This window comes from Arvicola amphibius, chromosome X, assembly GCF_903992535.2.
Source record: "Arvicola amphibius chromosome X, mArvAmp1.2, whole genome shotgun sequence".
Lineage (NCBI taxonomy): Eukaryota > Metazoa > Chordata > Mammalia > Rodentia > Cricetidae > Arvicola > Arvicola amphibius.
In genome coordinates this window covers 56,305,058-56,325,230 of record NC_052065.1, presented here as the reverse complement: position 1 = coordinate 56,325,230, position 20,173 = coordinate 56,305,058, and the positions used below count along the sequence as shown (strand labels likewise).

The 20,173-nt window shown below is 39.0% G+C and overlaps 1 protein-coding gene across 1 annotated transcript in view; it reads right to left on the bottom strand.

The window, feature by feature from the left end:
• The window catches only part of Ar (androgen receptor), a 162,087-nt gene extending 142,057 nt beyond the window's left edge, over nt 1–20,030 (bottom strand). Inside the window, exon 1 of the mRNA XM_038316008.1 lies at nt 17,482–20,030. Coding sequence (XP_038171936.1) covers nt 17,482–19,022 — 1,541 coding nt within the window. The 5' untranslated portion in view covers nt 19,023–20,030. The remainder of the gene's footprint in view (nt 1–17,481) is intronic.
• Between the last annotated feature and the right edge of the window lie 143 nt (nt 20,031–20,173).

Below are 20,173 nucleotides of genomic sequence, written 5' to 3'. Positions count from 1 at the left end.
CTGCCTTTTATCAATAACAAGGAAGCTATATTTATGAATATCCTAACAACATGACTTCCTAAAGAAGACCTGAACAATTTCAATAACAGATGGCATCCCAATGTAAATATATCTATCTATATCTATATCAGTATTTACACACACACAGATACACAAACACACATACAAGTAACATGTGGACTGAGCAGGTTGTACATATCACAGGTTATACTTATATATTTAGGAGCATGTATACATATACTTATTTATATATGTATATAATCAGCAGGCAAAGACAAAGAGGCCACAGTTTCCAAAGAAAGTTAGGGAGAGTACATGGCAGGGATAGGATAGAGGAAAAGTAAGGAAGAAATGACATGAAGATAGGAAAGGAACTTGTTGAGAAGCAGAAGTCTAACAGAAGAGAGAGGGAGATGAGAGAAAATGAGGATGTAAGCTATTACAATTAATTCTATAAATATATGAAACTGTCAAACAACAGAATAATTTTTAAAGGATAAATTAAAAGATATTCTCTAGAATTGAGGAGAAGGGGTTAGAAGCTATATATACAGATATAAATTTTGTGTACACACACACACACACACACACACAATTATTGGTTCCCATGGATGATAGCTAAGTAGAATTCGTCTCTTATTTACCCACCTCTGTGCACTTGGGAATTGCCCTTGCTTCTTGCAATCTCTCAGGCTGCTTCCAAATGACTCAGCAGATCTTTAAATATATACAGGCAAGGATCTGCTCTGAGACACAGTTTGCCATTAACAAAAAACCATTTTAATCTGTTTGGCCAAAGTGGTCAGGAAGATCTACCATTAAAGTTAAGTGAGTTTCCCAAGACAATTCAGCACTGCTGTACATCTCCTCTCTCTATGCTGAATGTCTTGCTTTTGTTATGTCACCTGCTGCTTGCCAGCTGAGCGGATCACAAGAGGTGAAAGGGAATGGTTCTAGGCTATCAAAGGAGTGAGGCAATTCTTGGTCTGTAATTTGTGGGCAAAGTGGCTCAACATGTGCAATAAACTAAGTGGTTGAAATGTAGGGGCTCCAAAATCACCAAGGGCTCAGACTTTGTACTGGGTCATTCTGTTCTCTGTGGAGGACCATGACCTCTGGATGAAAACAAGGTTCTTCTCACTCTCTGTCTCTCTTTAGATCAGCTAAGTGTTGTACTCTGAAGCGTCAGCTAGTAAAAGATTTCAGCTGGAATGAGAAAAGTAACCTAGTAACTTGAATTACCAAAGCATATCAGGTAATCTTCAATGTTATCTTCAATGATCTCACGCTTAGAGACCTTCCAAGGCATTTTAGAAGCAGAAAGCTTTGTGCAAGAGAAAATCAGGCAGGAATAGCCTGGGAAAAGCCTATAGCCTTCAACTATAGTTGTTTTTCTGATCTTTGTTTGTCTGGTCTGATGATTGATGATGATAATGATGATGATGATGATGATGATGATAACATAAATGGCAATCATGATACTGCCGATAGGTACTATGGTAATGAATATCAAGCTTTTAGTATGAGGCAAATACTAGGCTAAATGTTTTCTACTTATTATTTTACTTACTGACATAAAGCAGCAAGAAAAGATTAGTAAGAAACAAACTTAGATGAATGAAGTTATTCAAAACTCATAGCTATTAGGAGCCGAGATTTAACCCAAAGGCTATTAGATGTCAAAGTGTATGCCAGCCAACACATTTACTTTAGCCCTGACCCTGGTTTCTTATTCAAGGACTTTCATCTTCTTTGTTACTTATTAGAAATCCCAAACTTCACAGAATCTCCCTAAAATCATCCAGATGGACGTTTTGAACTCATTTAGAGGTTTACAGTGGTTATGAAGTGACTGTGACCATTATGTATTTTGAATCCAAATCTGTGCCTCACCCATGATTTCCAGTAGGTTCTGTCTCTTTCTGAATATCTTTAGTGAAGTGAATTTACTACTTATGCCATCATGCCAACAGACACACAGGGTGTGATGAATAAAAAGGGAGTTAACATTTTAGCACTTACTTAAGTGTGATGCTCTTCGGTTAAGACACTGTTTAGACCTTACAGTAATAAGGCTGTAAGGATAGGAGTCCATAGATAAGGAACTTGATGAGCAAAGATGTTAAGTTACTCACTTGAGGTGGTACCACTGGTAAACAATTGTGCCAGAACTGAAAGTCATGTCTGATGCAATTTGTGAGGCCCCTTTTACCTTTTTTCAGCTCCTCATACATGAGGAACAAAAGCTTTTGTAGTGCGAAAGAATCTTAGGATTTGCTCAGGTCATCCATCTCTCTAGGTTGGCAATTTTAAATGCCTTCAGTGACTAAAGCAGTTCAAGGGTCCCTAGACAAACTGAAAAGCACAGATACCATCTGGAGAAAGAGCAACTTTTCACTTCTTCTTGCCATTTGCCAGGCAGGAATGAATACTTATACTGCTAGATCTTCACTTGCAAAAGTGGAAAGTTGAATTTCCATGGGAAATATTGATAGTAACTCAATAAATACATACATAGACAAACTGTTTAGGGTAAGCAAAACATACCTGTTTCTAGTGGACAACTTTTCTTTTTTACTAAACTGTAACATGTCCTGATTGGTTTTTCCTTCTGTGGTACTACAGAAAAAAAACATGGAACATATTTATGTGAGGGCAATCCTTCAGATGTACCAAAGGAGTAGTCTACTGCTCCTCACCTCCCTTATCATATTTTACCCAGTCTATCAGTTCTTCCATGCATTATGAAACATAATGTCACATGAATGGTGGGGTTGAAGAACATACTGCAGGAAGCAGAATTTATAAGAGCTAGGCAATTTTTAAATACTGAGTTATGTATTTCTAAGACACAGAAGTTCTGACCCCACTAGCTATTTGTGGCAGTCAATGCTATTAACTCAGAATCACTTAATACATATGGACTATCCATTCACTATGTATCACAATAGAAGCTATGCAATTTGGGAATTTTATAAAGAAGTATCCAAGAAGCAATCTTTGTTCTAAAAGAGAAGTTTTAGAAGAATATATGCGGCAAAATGACTAAGTATCATGTACATTTTTATTAACCAAGAATAAAAATGTCAGCATAAATTGATTAAGCATTCATCCTGTCATATGATAATCTCTTCTCAAAATCTTACATGCTAGAAATTTCTAGTCCTGGTACATAGATGAGGAACCTACAGTCAACAGTTTTCAACCATATCTCATCAGAGATCATTTTTTCATGGGTTGGAGAATGAGCAAATTCATCCTGTAGGAAGCTGTATTTGAGCTAAGATTAGAAGTGCAGACCATATTGAGATTGGGATAGTTTTCAAGGCCAAAGGGATAATAGGAAAAATAATAAGCTCAAAGAACAAAGGAGTTGGGATGGTATCAAGTGACGGTGACTAGATCCATTTGGCTAGATTGTAAAAAAGAATTTAAAAAGTAAGAGAGCTGTAGGAATTTAAGCTAGACAAAGAAGCCAGATCATAAAGAGACCTTAACATCAGATTTAAATGAATTTGGACTTGAACTTAGAAACCAGTGCATAGGAGCTGATTCTATGTGGGGGTTGTGTACTAGGTGTGTACCACCAAGGTTAGAACCCATGGCCTTGCCTATGCTAGGCAAGTGCTCTATTATTCCAGCCCAAGGAGCTGAAATTTTAATCCTGCATTACATAATTGTTCAATAAAGCTTCCTTGTGACAAACATTGTGAATTGGGAGATAAGTCACATAAGGTCCAATCGTCAAGAGCTTACATTCTCAGGGATATTTAAAGAAAGATTCTAAAAAGATTTTAGCTGAACCTTAGTACTGTTTTGTGGAACGAATACAGTGTGAATGAAAAACCAGCAGAGCAAGTGGGAGAGAGGAAACCTGAGATGGCCTCACAATCCAGTAGAAGGAATAAGAATGGGAATTCAGTTAGATGGAATGTCTGAAAGTGCTTTGGGAAACATTTCCTTTTCTCACTGTAGTTCTGAAAATCTCCATCTTGTCTTTTCCCAGAAACTCTGAGAGAGGTCATCTCTGGTGGAAAATGCTGAACTCAGAAGGGGAGAGATCCCTCAGAGAAGAGACCACTCTGTTCATTGCCACATCTGACCTGACATACTTTGAGTCAGCCTAGTACCTCACTGAGGTTCAGCGAGCCTCTAAAGCAAACAACATAACATCTAAAAACATGAACATGGCTAAGATTTTTGTTCTATTATTAGATAATTGCTAAGAAAAATATCTCAGTCTAACTTGTTCTTTTTTATTTAAACGGCTGATCAAACAGATTTCATATGAACAATTGGAAACTCCCACAGACTACAAGTTGCTAACCTTGGTTTTTTTTAAGTGAAGATGAAAGGGGAAGATAGACAGTCAGAATAAATAGACATATAACATGTTTTAGAGGCTTTTTTTACATCCAAATAGTAAACCCCAAATGTTTCCATCTTTCTGTCACCTCTGAGTTTGTGTTAGAAGTTAGACGTGCTTCAGAGCTGTGGCACAATCTGGCAAGTTTGGAAAGACACTTTCAGTCAGGCACTGCCAATTTTCAGAAGAAATAGCTAAGTGGTTATAATTTGCATGAGCAGAAAGATTGCACCTTCCTTCAAAGGCACTGAGCAAGGCAGACTTTTGCAGCAGCCTGCTTCCACTTCCACGGTAACAAATATGCTATGTGACATCCTCATTCATGGCTTAAGGGATTCTGTGCAACCAACTTGGACTTTGAAAGATGAAAATAACGCTGTGTGATACTAATAAATTTCCCTTCCTATTTAATATTAATCACACAAAGTATTGTCTTTTCCCAAGTTTTTTTCACTTTATCAGTCTCTGAAATGGCTGTGTTCTGATCACTCAACCACTTGTCCTTCTAATCATGTTGATGGAGTTAATTGTGTTTTACTAGCAATGGGGTGAGATAGAAGGAGGGATAAAAGACAGCAAATGATTGTGGAAAGGGAGCCCGAGTGATAGAGTAGAAAGGGTACTGTCAGTTAGGAGTTTCAAGTTCAAGGTTTGACTTTGTTACTTACTATATGACTTTAAGTATCTTCATCGAAGTTTTTATTTAAAAAAATTGGCTATTAAGCTAAAATGTTTAATGTTTGAAGTTCTGATCTAATGTTTTTATATTTAAAATCTTTCTGTAATATGAATAACACCCATTTGCATAGATGTGGGGAATTCTGACACAGGCTTTTTTTGCTTAACTGTTCAGTCAGATTAAGCATGTTATTTAGTTCCCATACTCATGTGCATATGGGCAGTGCTAGAAGGTTAAAAGATGTTTTATAGTTAGAAGCCAAACATCCTGGGAGATACACAGGTTCTATGACTCCTACTTCTGTAACATGTAGACATTTTATATAAGAATCCAAGGCCTATTTATGAAAGTTGAAATAAGAATTAAATTTATTAAACCCTGCAAATGTCACGGTTTTGCAAGTGATAAGTAATATATACTTTTACTATTATTGCTATTGTTATAATTATTTATTATTAAGATTGAGTTCCAATGTAAAAATTTCTAAGAAAATAATACACAGTTTAGCTGCAGAGTAGATTCTGAGTAGGTGTTGACACTAAGTTTGCTATGTGATCTTAGCCAGTCTTCTCTATGTTGCCTCAGGCACCTCATCCTTAAAGTGATATAGCTAGGAAAGAGGCTGCCCAAATTCTATGTACTCCAGTCGTCTAGGATTTCAGGAAATTTCTGTTCAGCTTTCCTGTAGGTTCCAGCTTTAATTAAAACTCATGTTTTCCAGAATAGAACTATTTTGTTGTAATATCCAAAAATGTATTTGCTCTACTGGGTAGAGCAGTCTATTTGTATTGACTATTATTTAATTTCTTATTATTTAATTTAATTACTTGTTTAATGTTTGTGAAAGAAGAAATGGCTCACTCTTTCCCTTAATTAAGGCCTGAAAAAAATCACACCTTAAAAATTCATTGAATTGGAATACAAAAGAAAACCTCTATCTCTTTTTGAGATTTCTATAAAATAACAGTTGGAGGAAGGTGAGGAGAGAAATGAGATAGCCATGGTGCTCTGTAAGATCATTCTTTAAACTCCCTGAAAAACAGGAAAGTTGAAGTCTGTACACAAAGCATGAGAAGAAACTAAAAAGTTCACTGGGAACCACGGATTTGATTAATCTTGTGATTTCTATGTCCTTCACTTTTTCTACCTACACTCTTCATCATTTTCAGGCCACCATTTTGCTAATCATCTTTGTCTCCTTTCTTTTTTCACAGTAAACATGCCATCTATCAATAAATACTACTGACTCATTAAAACATCCCAATCCAGCCATTTCTTACTTTCTTGGCTACCTTAGCCTGAACTACCATCATCCCCCTTTTGGAACCTGTAGTAGACTCAGATCCCTGCTTCCCATTTATTCCATAGTCCCCTTTCCACAGAGTTACTGTTATGACTGTCGTCTCTTTAAGAGATAAGCCCACCCTCCATGTGTCTTCCTGCCCTGGACCAGCCACCGTTGGACCAGCAGGCAGCTGTCTCTGTCTGGGACTGGCTGCTCTCAGGGCCTGCTGCCTGCTGCCACATGGTCTGCTATCACCACTTGGGGACCTACAACATTTCTGCTGCCTACTGCCGCCGGGGATCTTGCAGCATTTTTTAAAAATCATAACAGATACGTTGACAGACAAACGTACAACGTATCCAAAAGTAACAGATGCTATGAAAAAGAATTTTACTAAAATGTAAGCCAGATCATATTGTGCTGCTTTTGTTCTCAGAGTAAATCCCTAATTCATAAAAAAAAATGTTTAGGATGTCCACATGACTCTGATGTGTTTTATCATTCCTTACTTAAGCACACTAGCCATATAGGCTGCCATCTTTTGTGTCTTTTGTCACACTCAGTGTGCCCCTTCTTTAGGTTCTTTGTGCCTGAAATTATTTAATCTTAGATAATCATGTGACTCACTTCATTTCCTTCAGGTCTCTTCTCAAGTATTACATTCTTAGTAAGACCCAAGCTGACCAACAAATGTAAACTGTGACTTCTCACCATTAATACCTACCCTCCTCACTCTGCTAATCTAGTCTTCATGACACTTATTCTTTGTCATGTTCTTCATGTCTCCCCTCATCATTCTATCAGTTCCAGCATGGGATTCTTCCATGGCTTTTATTGATTGTATAGAACTACTCATGTAAATGCTCAAGAAATAATAGTTGGATAAATATATTCTATAAGAGAGACTAGCAAGGTTATTGATACCTGAGTCATACATAACCAATCTATTGGTCTATTTGGTGGATAGAAATAGAAATGCCTTAAGAGCTTCACAAGTTTCTGTTCTTGACATTAGCTGTGTTTCTTTGCATATCTGAATTTCACCATTCCTATCTGTAAAGTCAAAAGAACTATGGAATGAAATCAGGGACATAAGAATGAAGTAAGAGTAAAACTGAAATCCTTATCTACCTCCTTTGAAGCTGTTTGACTGCACATTACCCAACTATCCTGAACACATTTATGAACATTATTATAATACTCGTAGCCTATATTATTTGTAAAAGGTAAGAACATGAATATAGCTTGAAATCTGGTATTGTAATCTACCCAGTATTTTTCTTTTGTTCAGGATCGTTTTGACTATCCAGTGGTTTGTGTTCTTCAGTATGATTGGTAGGAGTTTTTTGGTTTTATTTGTTTGTTAAATTCCGTTTTAGACTCTTACTCCTCTATCTAGTGCTTCAAACACTGTCTTCAAAAGGAATGGGTATGATAGAAAGCCCTATCTAGTCTCTAATTTTTTATTAGTATTTTTATTGAACTCTACATTTTTTTCTGCTCCCCTCGCTTCCTCTCTCCTCCACTTCAACCCTCTCCCAAGGTCCCCATGCTCCCAATTTACTCAGGAGATCTTGTCTTTTTCTACTTCCCATGTAGATTAGAACTATATATGTCTCTCTTAAGGTCTTCATTGTTGTCTGGGTTCTCTGGGATTGTTATTTGTAGGCTGGTTTTCTTTGCTTTGTGTTTAAAACCCACTTATGAGTGGGTACATGTGATAATTGTCTTTCTGTATCTGGGTATACTAATTTTTATTGAGATTGTTTTTTACATTTTTCTCCATTAGGATGATTTTGGCTGTTGAGGTATGATCCTCCCAGAACTATTCTTTTTGGGACTTTTATAATGAAGACATGTTGGAATTTTTTATATACATGAATTCAGTTTGGAAGTATTTTAGTGAGTATTTTTGAGTTTATGTTCATCACAGATACTGTCATATAGTTTTCTTTTGTTGATTACCCTTACCGGATTTTGAAACTAAAGTAATACTGGCTTCATAGAAGGAATTGGAAAGTGAATTCTAGCTCTGAATCTTTATATTTGAGTATGAACCCTGAAGTAACCCCAGAAGTCAGGAAAGTAAAATAGGGACCATTTACTGAAGGGAGAGAAAATGCTTTAGAGCAGTGTTTCTCAATCTTCTTAGTGCTGCTACCCTTTAATACTGCTTCACATGCTGTGGTAACCCCTGATCATAAAAATATTCTCATTGCTACTTCATAACTGTAATTTTGCTATTGTTATGAATTGTAATGTAAATATATGTGTTTTCCGATGATCTTAGATGACTCATGTTAAAGGGTTGTTCAACCCCTTAAGGAGTGGTGACTCACAGGTTCAGAACTGCTGAGAGGCAGAGATAGAAAGATAGATAGATGATAGATACATGCATGCATGCATACAGACAGACAGACAGACAGAGAGACAGGCAGACAGAGAAAGAATAGCAGGACATGTATAAAATGAAAGGGGAAAATGAAAAATATGAGTGTGGTTACTTTAACTGGAGAACAAGGAGGAAAGGTAATATAAAGGAAGAAAAGATACACTGAGGAGATTTAAAAATGACAGTGAAATCATTTCATAAGCTTAGTTAAAACAAAATATATGAATACATATTAATATAGATAGTGATATGGATGGTATGGATAGATAGATAATGTTCATCTCAAGAACAATAGATCTACTAAGGGAAATTTCCCTTTGAGTATTTCCTTATGGAAGCCCAAAAGACTCCCAAAGCAATGCAGACTACTTCTACTGCCCTTCGTTGCCTCCCTGAACCTTAAAATGAGAGCTTATTAGGGAAGGAAGACACCATACACTTTGGACACAGGACATGAAGGAAATGAGCTGGAACTCACCTGGAAGCCTCCCTGGAGAATAGCTTTCATAGTATCCAAAGGTACCATGCAAGCATCAAAGACAAAAAAACAATCAATATTCTTACCTAGCTATAAAGCTTTTTGAACCACAACAGTGACTAGCCAGTAAAATATTCTTCATGGTACAATAGTGGGCCTATTATTTTTTCTCTTATTCCTTGAATTGTTTCACTTGTGGTTATCTCTTGCTTCCCTAGGAAAAAGATTCAGTTATTTAGAGGTTTAAAACAAGCTTCTGTGTCAACTGAAGTCTTCAGAGCAGGAGAGTTACTCTTGTTCTGATCAGCACACTGGGTGTCTTTCCAGGCCTCTCACCCCACACTTAAGACTCTTTAAAGACCTTGAATTTAATTAATTACTTATATTATTTCAGACATCTCCAGTAAAAAAAAAAAATATTCTCAGGAAGTACAATGACGTAGTCAAGAAACTGTGAATAAACTAGTAATTAATTTGCCTGGAGTGCTAATGTTGAATGCATAGAAAGAGATTACAACCTCTGGCTTCATTGTTTTTTTAGAAGTACTATATTCTCTTGCTTGAAATAGCTAACAAGACCTGTAACCAACTGCTTGAGACCAGTCATAGCTCCATCTATTTTCATAAGGATTAGAGGAAGCCACTGGCTGACCCATTCGCCTACCCTGACTCAGGTATTTTTTTAATATTGATATTTAAAATTTCATGTATACCTCATTTCTATATGTCAGTATCATGGTGCTACTTTTGTTTTGAAGTTTTTTTTTTGTTTTGAAGTTTTTTGAAACCTGTGACCACAGAACTATCTCTCAGTTGGATCTCCTTTAAAAAAAAACTGCACAACTTTCTTACATATGTTGCTTGATGAAAAGTGGTTGATTGATAGAGGCTTGTTTTTTGTCCTGAGCAAAGACTTTAGGACCTCCCACTTACTAGCCAAGAAGTTTATCATTGAGCTAAATTCCCAATCTGATAAATTTCTTTTTAAAAAGTAATAATCTTTTAAAAAAGATTATTGGTGATAATCCTTTAAAACCAGATATTTGATCAAACAGGACCATCCATTTTTTCTCAGTTACTAGCAGTTCAGCGACCATTAGTAGGGTACAGTAGCTGAAACTGATTATGTATGACTCTTACACTAGCATGTTAATGATGTCAAAGTTCAGTACTCATATAGGTCATTGCTAATGCAAATTCATTCATCAGAAGACTTGGGAGAAATAATCCCCAAATTGATCTGCATATTGGACACAATCCCTATCAAGATTCTAGGTGGTTCTGTGTAGGAACTGACAAGATTATACCAAATAATATTCAAGGTTCAAGGGCTCTCAAGCACCTAAGACAATATTGAAAAGAAAGTTGGAAGACTCATACCTCGTTTCAAAACTTAGTAAAAATGTACAGTAATCTAAATAATGTAGAAATTAGATGGGTAAGATATCTAGACCCAGTGAATAGAGTTGAATGTCAAGAAATACCTAACATTCCTGGTTAACATATTTGTACAAAGAATTCTGAGACAGTTAAATGGGAAAGGACTCATCTAGAAATTCCAAGAAAACTGGATATCTACATGTACAAAAATGGAATTGGACTTCTACTTCACAACATATATAAGCATTAAATCAATGATGATTTAGGATCTAAATATAAGTAGCTAAGACTGGAAAACTCATAGAAGTAAACATAGGTATATATCTTTCTGTTTTAGATTAAAGAAAGCCTCTTAATATGAAACACTAAAGAAAAATTCAAAATGAAAAAAGTGGATAAACTGAATTTTATCAAATTTTAAATGCTTTTCCTTCAGTGGGTTATGTCAAGAAAGCTACAAATATCTACAAACCATAATCCATGAAAGGACTTTTATCGAAACATATGTTTTAAAGGACTCATAATGCAATGTCAAAAAGACAACCCAACTAAACATGAGCAACAGATATGCATAGACATTTTGATAAAAAAGATAAAAACAGACAAAAACACATAAAAATATGTTGAACATTGAATATTGTCCTTAGAAAATACACATTAAAATGACAATGAGATACTGTGTTACACTCACTAGAAAACAATAGTAACACCAATAATAATAATAATAATACGATGGGGCTGGAGAGACAGAACAATTTTAAAGAGCACTTGCTATGCTTCTAGGTGATCTCTGGTCCTGCACCTACATCAGGTGGCTCACAACCTTCTTCCAGGTGATTTGATGCCCTCTTCTGGCCTCCATGGGTACCCACATGTGTGCATATATGCACACACAAACACATATACACAATAAAATAAAATAAAAATTGATAATAAGTGTTCGCAAGATATACGGAAAATATCATATTCATTTAATTCTGTTTGGGTTCTAAAGTAATGGGGACACTTTTGAAACAGCTTGGCATATTCTTATATGATTAAAATCATAGTATTTCCATTACTAATTATTTACCCAAAATATCTGAAACCATATTCTCACAAAAAAAATTGTACAAGGGAGATGGAGAGATGGCTCCTTGTTTAGAAGCATTCGTTACACTTGCAGAGGACCCTGGTTTGATTTCTGCTACCCACATGGTGGCTCACAACCATCCATAATTCCATTTCCAGGGGAAATATTCCCCAGGCATGCATGTGGTACACATTAAAACATGTAGGCAAAACACTCATACACATAAAATAGTATAAATAAATATAGGTTTGAATAGTTATGCATGAATGTTAGCAGCAATATTATTAATAATGCTCAATAATCAGTGACAACAATAATTTCCATAAACTGACAAAGTATGGCATAACCTACAATAGAAAAAATTATTCACCTGTGAAAAAACAATGAAGCATCGACTATGTGATTTAACATGAAGAAACCTAGGAAGGATTATTTTATATTAAAGAACCTAGTCACAAAAGAACTAGTATTGCTTGGTTCTATTTATATTAAGTGGCAGAATGAGTAACTCCACAGAGACTAAGAGCAGATTAGAGTTGGGGGAGGGTAGAAGGGTGACTGCTACCAAGCACATAGGTTTTTGCGGGAGGTGAATAAAATGTTTTGAAACAGATTGTGATAATAGACCCATAACACAGGAAGTACTATTACAAAGCCCTGAAATAAGTACTTTATGTAGGTGTATTATATGGATTGTGAATTCTGTCTCAATTAAGCTGTTGTTGACAAAATAAAACTCTGATACTACTACATAATCTAAGTTGGCAACATTATTGATTGACCAACAGCACTTTAATGTTATAAATTTATCCGAGTGAGGCATTCTCAACTCAAATGTGTCTGGCAGACTTGCAGCAATCAGTATGAAAGAGAAGAGCTACATTATTTATGAGTTTGCAAACCATAATCTGTGCCCTCTCAGCTCTGTGATGAAAACACTAAATGCTACCTTTAATGAGTTAACATCTAAAACTTTAGAATCAGGCAAGAAGCTTCCAGAAGCTTTGTGTTCTACTTCAGAGAGGTTTCCCCAAATGGTCAACAGGTATACAAAATGTAACTTCCTAATATTATGACTATGAGCAAGGGAGTTAACAGAACATTAATCCTTTCTGGCTTACTTGAAGTTACGTGAGTATTAGCGAATGAACTGGAAAATACTGGATATACATAAAAATGTACAATTATATACCACAAAGGACAGCAAATGGGGGTAACTGTGTAGTAATTCTCAAGTCAGTATTTAAAAGTCAATGCTGTGTTTAAGATAAGGATAATGAATATCACAGAACTTGATGAAGTGTTGACAGCATAACTGGAGGATAGTGATTTTCTTACTAATTTTTTTGTTTACCAATGATCATTTGCATGTTGCCTGAGCACCCTCATTGAAGATGAGTGCTGACATAGACATATACAAGAGATGAATAGATACTGATTCAGACAGTTTTGGGGAAAGGGAGAGTATAATTATTCTCAGTGTCTTAGAGAAGGTTATCAATAGGGCCAACAGAGGGGAAAGGACACAGATTATGATAGGTTGTGTAGATAGGTCAGTGTATAGAGCCCTGGATCCAAACCCCAGTATTACAAGGCACATACTATATATATATATATATATATATATGTATATATGTGTATATATATACATATATATATATATATATTACACTATATATGCCTTGTGCCTTGTGTGTATGTATGTATATGTATAGACAGACAGATGCAGATACAGACACACACATACACACTTTCATCCAGGATGGGGGTAAAATACTTTAATAAATCTTCAATTTATGCAAGGTATCTCACATGAGTTCCTCAACAACTATTGATCCTTTCTCTAATCTCAAGGTAAAATGCCCTGCTATGAGGCTATTCTTTTTACAGTTCCTTCTTGAGATCTATTCTTAAGAGAAGTACTGGGTTCATCTGATCTTCTACCTGCCAGATTTTCATTAAAGAGATTCTTTAGGAGCATGCCACAGGTACAATGAAGAAAACAAATCCTGAGAGGTAGAAAGAGTTTATATTTCAATGTCAAAGGCATGAAAGGAGTGAAATAAATGAGAAATAGGCATAGGTAACATTTGAGGAAGCTGCAGACAAAGAGAAAATGGAAGAGTTGGGGGCTGGGGAAAGATTTCCTTTTCACTCCCTTACAAACATCACAAAATGTAATTTTTTGTTTGCTTTTCATTATTATTATTTTTCAGTATCCTGAGTTCAGATGTGATTATAAATAGAGTCTCTTGCTTTGTCCCATCTAGTCTGCATTCTCTTCCTTGCTTAAACAGAGCTCCAAATGAAAGCAATGATCATAATATCAACATAAATAATTAATACTAATAATAAATTGTCCATGTTCAACCCAAGGATACCACCAAGAGTGGCCACTGTATGTGTACAAATTAGGAGATGAAAAAATTGTTTTAAAAGCATTTATGTGAATCAGATGAAAAAATTAAAACAGTGAGGGAAAAACAACAAAGAAAATTTAATGTGCCAGTAAATTCAATATATTATTTCCTAGTATCAACTCAATGAATGAGACTCTGAAGTAAAATTAGCACTGCCAGGAAAGTACCCCAAACCAAATCTACAATTGAAAATCTCTAAGCTGCATAGAAAACGTTTACTACTGACGATACCAAACTGAGAGAGATAGCCTACACAAGAGGGTCCAGCCATGGCTGCGTCTTGTGGCTACTTTCAAATGGGATGCCAACTGACTTGGCTATTTGACATCAGGTTCTGATGAGTGGCACCCAGGAAGAACTCACTGTATGTTTACTGACTATAGAGGACAGACACTCCTTCTCAAGTATATTGATTCTGAAAGCCTAGAGGCAGAAATCATTGATCCTAAAGCAAAATTTTGCTTAAGAAAACATGCAACCCACTCCTTATATGACAGCTGGGAAAATTTCTTGGTAACTAGGAAGGAAAAGGTAGATGAAATGAGAAATGATAAAAATGCCGTGCTTAGGAAAAATAATAACAGGCAGGACTTGCCAGTGCCAAAGCACCACTAAAATAATGCCTGTTATGAATGCTAGAACAAAAAAGTAAAAAATATTAATTTTCACTCTGCTTCTGAGTAATTTCTCAAAACCCCAATTCATATTCTTGCATGGGATCTTTAGGGATCTAATTTGTAAGAATCAGTGTTTGCCACAGTATTGTGGTGCGATGTTGTAGTCTTGTTTCATCTCCAAGAGAAAACAGAGCCATAAAATATCATCAGGCTTGTAAACATGACCTATTCCTTTTATTTTTCCTTCTGTTCAAAACATATGCTAAACTAAGTAAAAAATAATAGGACTACCTTCAGCTTCTGCTTTCTTCTCGGTAGAAATGTTGCTGCTTCAGTTAGTAAAGTTAAAAAAAATCTCTCTCATAGAACTAATAATGTTCATGATCACACACAATTGAAAAAAGGAGGAACCCAAAAAGTTATGAGACGCTTCCAGAGTTTTGAGGTTTGAAACTCATAATCAGCATACAATGCATGCCATCTAGAGGGAATGAGCTCTGGGCTTGCCTTTAAAAATCTTTGCCTTTCATCTAATTGTGCCTGCAAAGTAAGGGGGCAACAACAGAAAGTAATAAAATATTTCCATTTTAGAGTTTGTTTGCATGCTGATTAGATCAGCTGATTAATTTTCAACAAAATGACTCAAATGACTTTTTTAGATCTTACAAATGGAGTTTGTCCACTCAACTCACTTAGAACTTCATTGACTCTAATAAATTCTCAGTAGTTGAGCTCAACAATTTAAAGAGTATCAATGAGGCTTCAAAGTATAATACTCATCCTAATAGAGAAGGTACCCCTCCCATTAAGAACTGAGATAAAATCAGAATACTCACTATATAAATGCTAGGAAGTGTTTTTCTTCACTTGGTGGAAATTCAGACTGAATTTTCAAAGCTACATCTTGAACAAACACAGAGAACTACTTCTTTCCTTCTTATTAAGTGAGCAAGTTGGGATGGGGTATCCAGAAGAAGGGATGACTCAGGTGCCTAGCCTTAGCATCATGCTAAGTTAGGAAACACTTTAGACATTCCCACCCAAAGAAAAGTTTGTAGTAAAAGAGGGACTCTGTTCTTTAGTTGACAAGCCTAGAAATAATTAACCATACCAAGTAAATCTATTCTCATAAAATGAAGACAGTTTATCCCACAGTGAAACTCATCACAAAAATAAACACTCTAACTTAACTGGAAAAAATTTAATGATATAAAAGAAATCTTTGAAAGTTCTGTAAGACAAACCTTAGAAACCAAATAGAATACAAACCGTGATAAGAAATTGTTTCTTCAATAACTCAGAAAAGAGTACTTCTTGAAAATATATCTTTTTTTCATTTTTGGACACTGTATTAACAACCATGAACAATCAAAGAATACAAAGTTAGAATTAAGTCACCAAAATTATGGTGCATCTTACAAAGAAATTTGAGGGATGTCACAAATGAAAGAAAACCATTTGAGAAACAGACATAAATTTATGGGGAGCATGAGCACCTCAGAAAACTAAACCCTAGGCATTGATTACTAAGCCAATACTCCATCTTATCAGATAAAAAATTATCTTAAGTTAGTGGGGAAAACTTTTCAACTAGTCTCCACAAGGCTCATGAAGCAGTAGTAAATACTTTTAATAAGAGGGAATTGCCCGCCACTTTTCTCCTGTCCTAATTAGAACTGTGGGGCAACATTATGGTTCATAGGTCACTGACAGTTCTTACGCCCTTTGTTGTCATGAGCAACTCAAGTTTTAAAATATTCTTAAAATGAAAGATGTAATGAGGTACCTTCCTCCTCCCTCCCCAGTATAAATTTCTGAGCACACTCAAGAAGCAGGACATGGTTTACGGTTTTGTTTTGCTTGCAACACTTGTGAGTCAAAATCAAAACTGGTTAAATTGTTCATTTAAAGTACAATCTTTTCTTTTAAGGTCGAATGCAAGCCTGAGATAGAGACTTCTGATATATCCTAATCTACACAGAAAATAAAACACTTTCCAAGGGAAAAACGCCCACACAATTACTCCCAACAGTCAACCAATGCTGAGAAATGCGTGAGAGCAAAGTTTGCCCCGTGTTTACCATGAAAGCTACCCCATCTACCTGCTCTAAAAGTGCCCTGTTGGATACTCTAGGCTGGCCTCTAAGCAGCAAGTTAAGTCCCACCTGGGAAGAAATCGCACTCCTTCACACCGGGGGCCCTTAGCAACTAGATGCGGCTTTTCTTTCTCTGAGAATTTCTCTCTTTGAAGGACATGGGCCCGAAATCGGTTTTTTCTTTTATTTTTCTTTTATTATGCGAAGACCATGCACTGACAAGAGGGTAAATACTAACAGACCCATAGAGGAGAAACTGGCCACGTTTTTGATCGTGTTTCTAGGACTTTGAGGAAAGGAGGGGAAAATAGTGAAGGGCTTATGAGCGTCATTTCTGAAAATGGCTCATGCAATTGGATTTAAGTTTGGAACCCTTAGTACTTGGAATATCAGAAAGATTTTAATGCGGGATTTAGGCATTTGGGTGGTGGTGGGGGGGAGTGTAGGGGAATCTCAAAGGGCACCAGTTAGCACCCAGAAGCACAACAAAGATTCCTAGGCTTAGGTGGAACATTTCACAAGAGGACAGTCCCCAGGAGGATTCCAGATGTAGGACAGTCCCTCCTATAGAACTGAACTGAGCTGTTTTAGAAGCCCTCGGAGTGTTCCCTTGGGCGGGATTGCCTAGATCCCCCAAAACGCAAACTACTGCTCTGTGCCCTTTGTCAAAAGGCGGCAATTTTAGGAAAAACTTACCGCATGTCCCCATAAGGTCCGGAGTAGTTCTCCATCCAAGGTCCCATCTCACTTTTGACGCAACTGGGATTGGGATAGGGTACTCTGTTCACCACTCCACTGGGGTACCACATTTCGGAGGCAGAGAAGTCACCCTCCTGACTCGCCAGCCCCTGGGGGGGACGAGTGTAGCCATAGGGAGCTACAGGCCCTGCCTCGCTGGGGCTGCTAGTGCCACCCCCACCGCCTGGCCCATATAATTGACCTTCTTCAGCTGTGAAGAGAGTGTGCCAGGAAGAAGAGGCGTTGGCTGGGGGCGATCCAGTGCTGGGTCCGACTGCACTCCCTCCGTGCAGGCTAGCCAAGTCTCCATAGCGGCATTGCGCCGCGGCCGCAGCAGCCCAGGCGCTGCCATAGTCCAGAGGGTTCTCCAGCTTGATGCGGGCCTGTGGATGGCTAGGGGGCTGGGGGTGCGGGGGCCCGGTCAGAGCCAGTGGAAAGTTGTAGTAGTCGCGATTCTGGTATGCTGCTGCCTCATCCACCACTCCGGATTTATACAGAGACAGAGTGGACGGGATCTCAAGTGTCCCAGAACTACCTGCTTCACCGCTGCCAGAGCAGATCAGACTCTCGCTTTCCAGCCCTTTGGCGTAACCTCCCTTGAAAGAGGAATACTCAACAATCTCTTCAGTGCCTTTGCCCGGGCCCTCATCCAGGGGAAGACCTTTGCATTCTGCCAGTGGCGCACACGGAGCGGGACGCACCGCGGGTGGACCTCCCAGGAGCGACGCGTACATGCAATCTCCCCGAAGCTGTTCCCCTGGACTCAGATGTTCCAATGCTTCCACACCCAGTCCCATGGACACAGACACTGCTTTACACAACTCCTTGGCACTGTCAGATATGGTCGAATTGCCCCCTAGGTAACTATCCTTGGAGGAAGAGGGAACCCCAGTGGCCTCCCTTGCTCTCACACTGATGCCACTGCCTTCGATTATTACCTCCTGCTGCTGCTGCTGCTGCTGTTGCTGCTGCTGCTGCTGAAGAAGTTGCATGGTGCCGGCGTCGCTCAGGATGTCTTTAATGTCCGCGGAGCAGCTGCTTAAGCCTGGGAAAGTGGGGCCCAGCAGGGACAACGTGGATGGGGCAGCTGAGTCATCCTCATCTGGAGGAGCTGGTGGCTGCTGCGGCAGCCCCTTGCCAAGAGCTATAGCCGTCCCAGGCTCTGGGAGGCAGCCGCTCTCAGGGTGGCCCTCGGAGGCTGACTGCTGCTGTGAAGGTTGCTGTTCTTCCTCCAGGGCCAGGTAGCCTGTGGGGCCTCTGATGTGGGCTTGGGGAGAACCATCCTCCCCGTGCTGCTGCAGCCTCCCCTGCTGGGGGCTAGTCTCTTGCTGCTGCTGCAAACAGGCGCCGGGAGGTGCTGTGCTTATGGCCTCGGGGTGGCTGGGGCCCGGGTTCTGGATCGCTTCGCGCACACTCTGGAACAGATTCTGGAAAGCTCCTCGATAGGTTTTAGACGGGGTCCGTGGGTAGACCCTTCCCAGTCCTAACTGCACCTCCATCCTTGAGCTTGTCTGTATCTTCCACTGAATTCCCTTATCCTGCCTCCTTGTTTCTTGCTCTAAAGAGTTCAACTGACTGATGATGTAGTAGCTGCAGCTAGCTGCCCACCTGCGGGAAGCTCCAGGGAAGAAAACTTGCAGGAGGAAAAAAAAAGCGCACAGATAGTCTCAAAGTATCTTGTAAAGCAAGGCAAGCGCTAGACAGATTCTGCCCTGCTAGTTCCACAGTCTGTCCCTAAATACTTGAAGAACAGATTAAAAGATGTTCAAAGCTTGACGAGGGGAAGGGAAAATCTTCTGCCTTCCACATTCAGTGTCCACTGAAACAGGTGCAAATAAGAATTGGGCTCTTTTCTTTTTGGTTTCTTTTAGCTCTTGTTTTGCTTTCGACTACTGAAGCCCTGACTGCCTTTTCATCTTTTGATTTTTAGCTCCACACACAGGGTGAGGGGCTGGCAGGAGGAGGTGCCTGGGGAGAACCTGGAATCAGGGGTTCTCCAGGCGTGCTGTTGCTCCTCAGTCTCTGTGCTCCCAAAAGCCTTCCTTGCAACAAGCTCGCCTGCTCTCAGCCAAAGGGAGTTACCTCTGTGCAAACTGGCTGGCAGAGCTGGGGGTGTAGGGGAGAGGGTTGGCCAGGAAGCCTGCCTAGTCAGCTCCTGGAGAGGGGACCCAGGAGGGGGTAGGGGGTAGAGGGGAGGAGGACAAAGGCAGCTGTAGTCCTACCCGACACTTTCCTTGCTTCCTCGGAGTCCCCCGCAGCTTTTACAAACTTCACCGAAGAGGAAAGGGCAGCACTGGGGCGGCGGCTTCGAAGCCGCCGCGCTGCAACAGGCGACGGCTGTCGCTGAGCTGGGGCTGTTGTGGTGTGTCCTTTCAGCTTCCGTATGGCACTGGAGTGGCTAGCTCAGTCTTTTCCCGTCTGATGTCCTCTCAGCCTCCAGGTTTGCTCCGGACCCTCTGGTTCTCCCAGCAGGCTGGCTCCCAGGGACTCCGAGCGGGCGCTGAGAGGTGGAAAGCAACGCAACAGTTTGTGAGTCGGTCCCGCCCCCGCGGGCCGGCCTCCCTGTCTTCCCACCTCCTTTCTCTCTCCCCTCCCCTCCCCTTTCCTTTTTCCCCTCCTCTCACTGCAAGCCAGCGCTGGGTGGCTTTAA